Source organism: Anser anser (genome assembly GCF_964211835.1).
Source record: "Anser anser genome assembly, chromosome: 10".
NCBI classification, from domain to species: domain Eukaryota; kingdom Metazoa; phylum Chordata; class Aves; order Anseriformes; family Anatidae; genus Anser; species Anser anser.
In genome coordinates, this window is record NC_139730.1 from 10,919,983 (window position 1) to 10,929,082 (window position 9,100).

Here is a 9,100-nt window from a genome sequence, read left to right on the forward strand (position 1 = left end):
TCCCCTACTAGTAAAGGTATTACATGGCAATACCCAGAATAGTTTCTAATCAAATAATTTTAAGCACAGAGACCAATCACTGTACTTTAAGAAGAATTTGTCTAAAGAAATCCAGGTCTCTCACTGAAAGTAGTCTGATCAGATTACTCTCAAAGTCCCTCAGGTAACATAATTACTAAAATTAACAGAGGTTTTAAAATGTATATGTATTTTATAGTAAGTACAAGAAATTAACATACACTTACAGTATACTACTTATATATATTGCTTTATACTATATATGTAAGTACATAAAAGTAATGTATAGTACATGAGTTATCCCAGTGTTAATATATTAATAAAGGCCAAGTTTCTATGTGGATCAACAAACTGATTGAGGATTAGATGTAGTTACAGCTGCAGAGTAGTGAAAACAAATAAGCATCATTTGTATCTCAAGCATCACCTTAAGAAAAATGCTGGATAATCTCATTTTGACTGTTTTTTCTTGAGAAAGAGACTGACCTTAACATCAGAAAGTATCAATATATTAAAAAAGAAAGAAAAAAAATCGTGTTGTAGACTGCAGATTTGTCTGAAAGAATACTGAGATACTAAGCTAAAAGCAGGCATGGCTGGGGGCTGAAATCCCAAATGTTTGGCAGATGTACAACGCTAATCAATGAATGCTATAGAAGTATTTCTTCTCAGGCTAACATTCTACAGCAAGCGAGACCTACTAAGAAAAGAAAAACATGTGATGATATTGTTTCTGAGGTTTATGTCTGCCTGGTTTGAATAGCAAGAAACCTTCTTCAGAGGAATCCATTATATTTGCCATAGTGCGTGAACATCTGCTGGGAGAACTGTGTCAGAGGGCCTGAGCACATTAACTGTTTAACATGCAACAGTTCTTCGGATGTCAGCTAAAATAAATTGTTCCATAATTTATGACCAGTACAAAATTATCGAGCTTTCCTCTCAAATGTACTCATCAGAAAGTATAAACCAATGGCAAATTAAAAGCAAAAAACTTCCAACAGGTGCAAAACCTGTTAGACGTTTCCATCCATTGAAAGCTCTTTCTGTTCCACGAAGTAAAATAAGAATTTTCTGTGCTCCAGAAAATGAAGTGTTAATGCTACACAAGCACAAGTCTGTCTAAAAGAAGTGATTACTTGCTTATTTGATACGCATGTTTTGTTTGGCAAGCTTCCCTGCTCTAGGGATGAATTGGAGAATACAATTCTTGCTCACAAGATGGGGGAGGGAATACCAGAGCATGATGTTTACCCTGGTGCTGCTCTGAAGAGCATTTAGAAGTTAAATAAAATAGAATGGCTCAGGTTGGAAAGGGCCTTAAAGATCATCTAGTTCCAACCCTGCTGCCATGGGCAGGGAAATAAACATGACACGCTACACCTCATTTGGAACATCCCTATTGAAGTTACATTGCATCCTACTGAACTTTTAGTGTTTTACGATTACTTTAGTTTCCTTGTTTCACAATGGATAAGGGCTACTTGCTGGGATACATTGCCTGTCCATAGGCTGACTTGTTCCAGCATAAAAATGTTTACACCTGAAATAAAGGCATAACAGCTGTCTCTAACTAAAGGTGTATCAACTTTTACTTTCAAGTTCAGACAATTCTCAACGGCCCCTCACCTTCAAACAGATTTCATCCTGTTTTTGACAGGTCGTTTTCTCATTTCCCTCCTTCCTTTACCACCTTTAAACTGTTCTTGTATAACCCCTTATCTTTCACAGAAAATAAACCATCTCACAGTGACTCTTAATCCTTATTTTTCCTAATACATACCCCTGTCACAGCAGGGGCCTAAGCTTGGGCTGACTGTTCCATTTACAAGTGTAGTGGTAACCCCATCATGTAGAACATGTGAAGTTATGGGAACCAGGGGAGAGAGTGACCAAGCCAAGCCTGTATTTACAATACCCGTCACATTTAGCATCTAGATAAGACACAAGAAACTCAAATGTGCAGAACAGGAACAAGATATTTTGTATGTAGCAAGTAACAACATGAACCTCAGAGAAATGTAAAAAGGTAGAAAAAACGAGGCATGAACAGCACAAGCAGCATCTTGCAGTTCTGCCATTGGCACTGTGACACAAACACTCCTTCCCTGGGGGCATCGTGACCAGGGGAACCAGCACCTGTGCTCAGACAACAGCAGCGCTCCTTCCCCGCACATCAGCGCTATCCCCTCACCTTGTCACTCTTAGGGTACTGCTCTTGAGGCTCAAGGAGCTGACCTGACTGCTCACCACTGCTAGAAACGGCCCGTTGAAGCATTTGTAGAGCAAAAATGGCAGGACACAGGGCCTGGAGTTTTACAGGCGGGCAGGAAAAGTCCTTTCCTCTGTCAGCAGCAACAAACCATTGGGTTAGGGTCAGGGAGTAAAGGCACTGTTCAGAAAACCCTAATACAACTGATGAGAGCTGCGCGGGGCTCACAAACAGCAAGGAAGCACTTTGCAGGGATGGACACAAGCTACTTTGCCCAATGCGATTCTCAAGGTGATTAAAAAAAAAAAAAACAAGAAAAACACAAACATTGTGCTCCACACCTGCTGTTGTGAATATCAAGCTGCGACTGCCTACACAGGGAAGTACTCTGGATCCTGCCTTACCGAAACAAGCACAAATTACATTAAAAAACAAGAAACAAAGAAAACAGACATCTTAGTGGAGCAGTACTTAATGGAGGCATACCCTTTACATGGCTTCAACAGATTATGAAGGCTTTTGGCTTCCGTATTTGCCCTGCCAGAAGGGGACGAGTAGGCAGAAGGGCAGCTACCGGGCTCCCAACGCACCGCACGTCAGGATGTGGGGAAAAGCTGCCAGGACGCCCCATAAAACAACCAGAACGTCACGTAGGACGACCGAACAAACATAAAACTAGGATACAAGCACACCACAAGCTCTCTCCCACCACCCGCAGCCTGATTTAGACACCCCTGCCAAAAAGGGAGCACAGGGAGCGCTCCTCACCCGAGCCCCCAACGCCGGGCCGGGGCCGGGGAGCGGGGGGCCCAGCTGAAGGCAGGCAGCTCGGGAGGGCTGCAACCGCCTCGGCCCGACACACACCGGACCCAGAGCGCTGAGGGGCCGGGCCAGGTCCGGAGGCCCCCCGCAGCACCGTGCGGAGGAAGGGCCGGTTGGCAGCGCCCGGCCCGGCCCCGCCGCCTCCCCAGCTCTCCCGGCCCGGCGCGGCCCCTTACCGGCGGTAGCAGCAGGCCCCACAGCGCGGCGCACAGCAGCCCGGCAGCCCTCATCTTCCTCGGCCGCTGCCGGGGCCTCGCAGCGCCGCCGGCTCCCGGAGCGGCTCCACTTCCTCTTCCGTCCCCCGCGGCCGCTGGGGGCTGCAGCCGCCGGCCCGAACGCCGCGGCCCCTCTGTGAGGCCGGCTGGCCCCGGCCTCGGGGCGGCGCTGCCGCGGGAGGCCCGGGGTGCCCGCGGCCTCCCTCAGCCCGGGAGGGCTCGAAAGGGGCTGTGGTGAGGAACCGGCGCTGACCGCCCCCGTTTTGGGTCGAAGCTGGGCGCTCTGCTCTGCTCAGGGCACGCAGCAGCTGGTTTCTGCCTAGCGGCTCCGAGGTGTTGGGCATTAGTTACCTACCGCTGCCGTCATAAACCAAAGGAGACGGTTGGGCTTGCCCCAAGTCTCCAGAGACAAATCTGTTTCACCTCCCTTCAGTCTTTTTGGGGTGAGCGGGCACAAATACAGAGCCATGGGAGAGCGGTACGAGGAGGAGGGTGGACTGCAAAGCATGACCCATAACAAATGGTTGAGGGAATGGCACCGTTTGCCCTTAAAAGTCTTTCAGAAAAGAAGCGTTTTCCAGGCTGTGACTGCTGGAAGGACTGCAGTGCACTAGATGTAAGAACCAGCGTGATTTGCAGGAAGGAGGTATGCTGAAGCAGCTCAGTGATTTACCAGCTAAGGAAGTTGTGCAATGTCTTCCACTGAAGGCTTTTAAGAACCGGTTGGGCAGCCCCCTTCCGCCCCTTCCCAAGGGGCCTGAGCCTGTCTTGAGCCCAGCACACACGAGAAAGCGGAACAAAGATAAGAAAGATTATTGGAGAAAGGAGAAGATGTGGCCATGACAGAGAGAACAAGGGAGAAATGAAAAATAAGAGGCAAGGCCTCTAAGAGGAGTGGTGAGTTACAGTCCATCAGTAAGTGAAAGCCTCAAGAGGGTAAACCATTTTTCTTGAGTTAGTCACAAACTAACAGTGGTTATTAGTTATAACTACTGGAGAAGGAAGTTTTGCACATACATATTTCCCTGTGTGAATTTAAGGACAGAGCCACGTAAAGCATCTCCAGGGAACACTTCCCACCACATTACAGCTAATTTTCAGTAAGCTGTTCTGTTGGTGTAAACATCAGAATAACATTTACATACTTGTAAAAAAAAACAGTATTTTGATTGATACAGTTACTCTGACAATAACAGGTAAGGTGTTGTGGTTTTGGTTGTTTGTTTTTTTTTCAGTGACAATTTGCAATTCATTCATGTATCAACAAACAAACAGACTTATACATCTTGTAGATTTGCTAAGCTGCAAAAGTCTGACTAACATTTCAATGTGCTTAAACAGTGCAAGATAATGGTACACCATGACACAGCTAACAATTCATATTCCATGCGGAATTGGTATTTAAAGGACAGCTAGTACATTGTCCATCTGTGTATTTCTGTATCAGTGCTGTTGTCAGAGTAACCGTGACATGTTACACTGTCTGCTACCTCTTCTTTCAAATCTAAGTAGATCTGGATAAGAGATTGATACAGATGAATACAGATTACTTGAATAAATCCCTTAATTCTGTAAAGAGCTAAGGGTACGTGTATGATGATGTATTTGAGGCATGGAAGAGGTGCTTAATTTGAACTGCAAGTATGTAGCTGCTCACAAGATCAGATTCCTGGTAGTATCAGGACACCCTACCAGATACTAATCCATCTCCTTGTGTTCCCCAGGAAACCACAGCAGCTGAAAATATTCTTATTCTGTCTGCGGCTGAAAATAAATGGGCTGAGTAAAGACCATTTTTTGGGAGAGCAATTTCCTTTAAGTAAATGGAAATCATATTCCCAGTATGTTTGGTTTGTTCTCCCCTGCCTTGATAGATGTTTAAAGATGCTGCATAAATATCTCTCTTACATTAAACACATTCCCTACAGTCCAGAGGGACTGTGCAGGTCAGAAATATCTGCAGTGAAAAACCCTAATGCTAGTTCAGGACCTGGGCAGCTCACATTCAGGACATCCATAAAAACTTCTTAGGTAATCTTTATTGACAACTTAAGTACTCCCTAATTTTTACTGTTAGCTTTAGTGTGCAACCAAAAACAGATGATCCAGTGTCAGATTTCTGCACTACGAGAAAAACTAGATTTTATTTATTTTTGTTATTTTTAATCACAGAGAAAAGATAATTAGGTTATAAAGACCTTCAAAGGCTGAGAATGACTTCAAGGCCTAAAAGCTTTATTTATTTATTTATTTATTCCCCCCCCCCCCGCCCCCCCCCAGTTTTCAACATGAAATTCCTTATTTTGCAGGTAGGGGAGAGGGAAGAATAAACAAGATAGCTTTACCTATAATCAGATTAAGATACTAAAAATCTACACCAAGAATTGCATCCTTCCTCTACTACCATAATTATTTCCTTCAGAGAAGAGAAGAGAAATGGCTCTCTCAGAAAAATCCCTTCCCTAACCAAAGCATCAACATGAAATAAAATCTGTAATGACTCAGGCATTCCTAAAGCATTTCAAAGTGTTAGGAATAGACACGTTTAAAGCAGGCTTTGAGCACATTAGTGAGAAAAAAGAAACTGAAGCTAAGTAACCATTAGCACAGAAAAGAAATTGCTTGGAATACTAAAATCCTTTTTGAAGGCATCATGAAATTATCATCTCCTTCCCCCTGCCTGTTTTCCACCATATGTACACACTTACAAAACACAACCTATTTGACTCATAAGGAAACATCCCAAATGTCCTGTTCTCTCACATTGCATTGTGCTACTTTTATTTATTTTGTTTTGTTTTTCAATATTTATCCACCTCTCAACTTTTAAATGAACTTATTCCAACCAACATGTCTTTTCTGTTCCTTTTCCTGTATCTCCTTATCCAGTTCAATCTGTTCTTCTGTTAGCTTCACTTTGAATTACTATCTGTTAATTTTGCATGAAATACTGTAAACAGAAAATAGTTGCCTTGTTAGGTAGGCAGATTTGGAAGGGTGGCTATCAGCATTAGTTATTTAAGAGAAAACATATTGCATGATTTTTAAAGAACTAAGATTGTAATTAAGAGACTAGACTCTTCATGCTAAACAGTTATTTCATACAAAAATCAGTAATGAAGGGATTTGGGGTTAATTAATACACAAGCTTCAAAAGTAAGAAAGAATTTTTAATGTTGTGTTGGTTCTAAGAACTTAGAGAGAACAGTAACACAAATGCTGGATGTAAATATATTTATAGGAAAATTTATTAGAGGGTAAAGTAGTAGGGCAGAATAAAGCAGGTGGCAGACTTAACCAAAGCAAATTTTACTCTGTCCTATAAGCTTGTCTCCTTCACTGTGAAACCTCTTGATTAAAGAATGCCAAGAAGATTTTTTTCTGAAATATGCCAGCTCAGAGACGCATACCCACATGGCAAAAATGAGGACATAATGCAACAGCCTGATGGGACTATCTCCTGGCAAGAAAATGATCCAAAGAAATAGTAAGGCTGGCATTTAAGAATTATTTATTCATGCGAACACATGCCTAGCAACTTCTCCCCATGTCCTACCAGCCTTATCTGAACATCAGGTAATGTTAATATAAGCAATCAAGAGGTGCCTTAGTTTGCTGGACATTATGCAGCAGAGAGAATAGCCAATTCAAATGTGTTTTCAAAGGTAATGTTTAAAGTAGTTAAGAGAAACTAGTGAAAGCTTTCCTCACATGCCATTATGCAGCAAGGTCACATTAGCATGCATTAATAAACGACTGTAACCTTATTTTTGAATTATGTTTTCAAACTTGTATCATGCCCTCAAAGGTATTGAGTCAGGTTTTAATACTTCCTGATGGTAGAGACTGCAAGGGTAAACATGGATTAAAAACATGTTAAAAACATGCTACTTCCACTATTAGTATGCAGCTTTAGCACACGTTGAAGCTGGGCTTTTAAGTTTATAGATATTACCTTTTTAAATTGGCTTTCTATCTGGAGAAAGTATGATTGTTTGGCCTGATCTACAAATCCTTAGTTTCAGAGAGCTCACTGTGAAAAGGTTAATTACTGGTTATCGTTATAGTCTCCATTTACCTTTAGACTCTGCACAAGTTATGTAAAAGGTACGCATCTTTCTTAAGCACCAGCAAGATCAGTTGCATGTAAATACACTATTAAAAAAATCCTATAATCAAACACTTTCTCTAGTTCTTTGATGAAGAATCTGAAATTAGTCAGTCATCTGCTTGTACAGGCCAATGTCAGCTTTAAAAGCACACCAAATTCTCTCTCAGTAGTTTAAATGTAGATTTGAGTCCAGTTTTTAAACTTCAGTAAGCCAAAGCAGTCATACTAATTTCAGTTTAAAAGAATGGATTATTTCCTTCTGTATTACTTAAGATGCAAGGTCTCTCTATATACATATATATTAAACCACATATTATATATGCAATTAAATATTCCAGTATTGTACCATTTGAATTTTTCAAAATCTGAGAAAATGAAGACTCAGCTTTAATATTTTTCCTGAATAAGGGTCAGCCCTTAGTAATAACCTTGGTTTTGCCCAGCTTGGATTTATATGGAAATATCTGAGGAAACTTAAAATTTGTTATAAAGAGAATCTTCTTCTGACTTAGGTTGTTTTAAAACATAAAAGAAGGCTCACTGAGTAGTTTCAGTACAACTTTGTGGCCCTGATTTCACAAATGATTTACTGTAATGGTATCAACTGATCACCTGGAGCTCAAAGTTGGTGTTCTTGTCCATCTTGACAACTCTCTCCTAAACGGGATTAAAACTAGGTTAAGAGAACTTCCTCCCATTTGAACTACATTTTTGGATAGTATTTTTTTTTTTACTTTGGTCACAATACAGGGTGTACAGACACAGAACCAAGTGTTCAGTAGCCAGACTGCAAGGCTTGATAAGCTAATTAGGACTGAGTTTAGGTGATACGGTGTCCAAAGCATACCCTGCCACGGGTGTGCTTGCAGCAGTCCTAGCTCTGGATCAAGAACCTCGAGTTGTAGGCTCTTTTGGCACAAGAGTGCATTCTTGTAGTGTCCCTCCCTGCTCAGAAGCACTTTCACTGGTTTCTTCAATGCTTCTCTTCTTTGCATAGCATCAGGAGAAAAGGTCTTAATGGAAAGCTCTGATAGCTGTGGTCACCTCCTGGTACCTCAGCCCCCAGTGAGTCCAGCAGGAGGAAGTCTTCATTGCTGTTCAGCTCTGACCTCTCCACACTCTCCCAATGCCTGGAAAGAAACTGAGCATCAGATGGATCTAGTTTGGGTAGCACTGTGGGCTGAAGTTTGGGTAGCACTGTGGGCTGAAGTCAAATTCCCTTCAGCACCAATATTTGTACTGACTTTAAATTTGCTTAGAGGAAATGGTGTTGGGTGCAGCAGGCTTCAGCATTCAGAACATTTGCAGTCTCACGTTCGTCAGAAGAAAAAGCCACCTTCCAAACCCATACATGCCATCAGCAGCATGCAGCTGCTGAAAGCAAAGCTAGCATTTTGGGGTTCTCCCTACATGCTGAAGACAGCTTTGTAAGCCTCTGCAGGAAGAGGATACCAGCATCCATTAGAGTTGCATTGGCAGTGCAAGTGGAAGGGTATAAAGTCCCAGCTTAGTCATGCATTTAAGTTGCCAATTTCCTCCATATACCAATTATGCACACCTTACCAATATTTTTCCATATTGATGTTAAGAAAGCTGTCCTGTGCATTACGGGAAGCAAACATTAACTTGCACATGTTCTACTCCCTGCTTGTTCCTTATAAACAAGTACCACAGCGTCTCTCTCTGGCTTCCAAATCTGCTTCCCTTGCATATCTAACTTTT

General features: G+C 42.2%; 1 protein-coding gene across 5 annotated transcripts in view; it reads right to left on the minus strand.

Moving 5' to 3' along the window:
* SPPL2A (signal peptide peptidase like 2A) overlaps positions 1 to 3,509 on the minus strand; it is a 28,872-nt gene extending 25,363 nt beyond the window's left edge. Inside the window, exon 1 of one of the 5 annotated variants that reach the window (XM_083850751.1) lies at positions 3,229 to 3,507. In XM_083850751.1, coding sequence (XP_083706877.1) covers positions 3,229 to 3,282 — 54 coding nt within the window. In that variant the 5' untranslated portion in view covers positions 3,283 to 3,507. Of the gene's footprint in view, positions 1 to 3,228 lie in introns of all 5 variants that reach the window. The other 4 variants (XM_083850754.1, XM_083850750.1, XM_083850753.1 and 1 more) reach the window with 4 other exon arrangements.
* Positions 3,510 to 9,100: the final 5,591 nt, after the last annotated feature.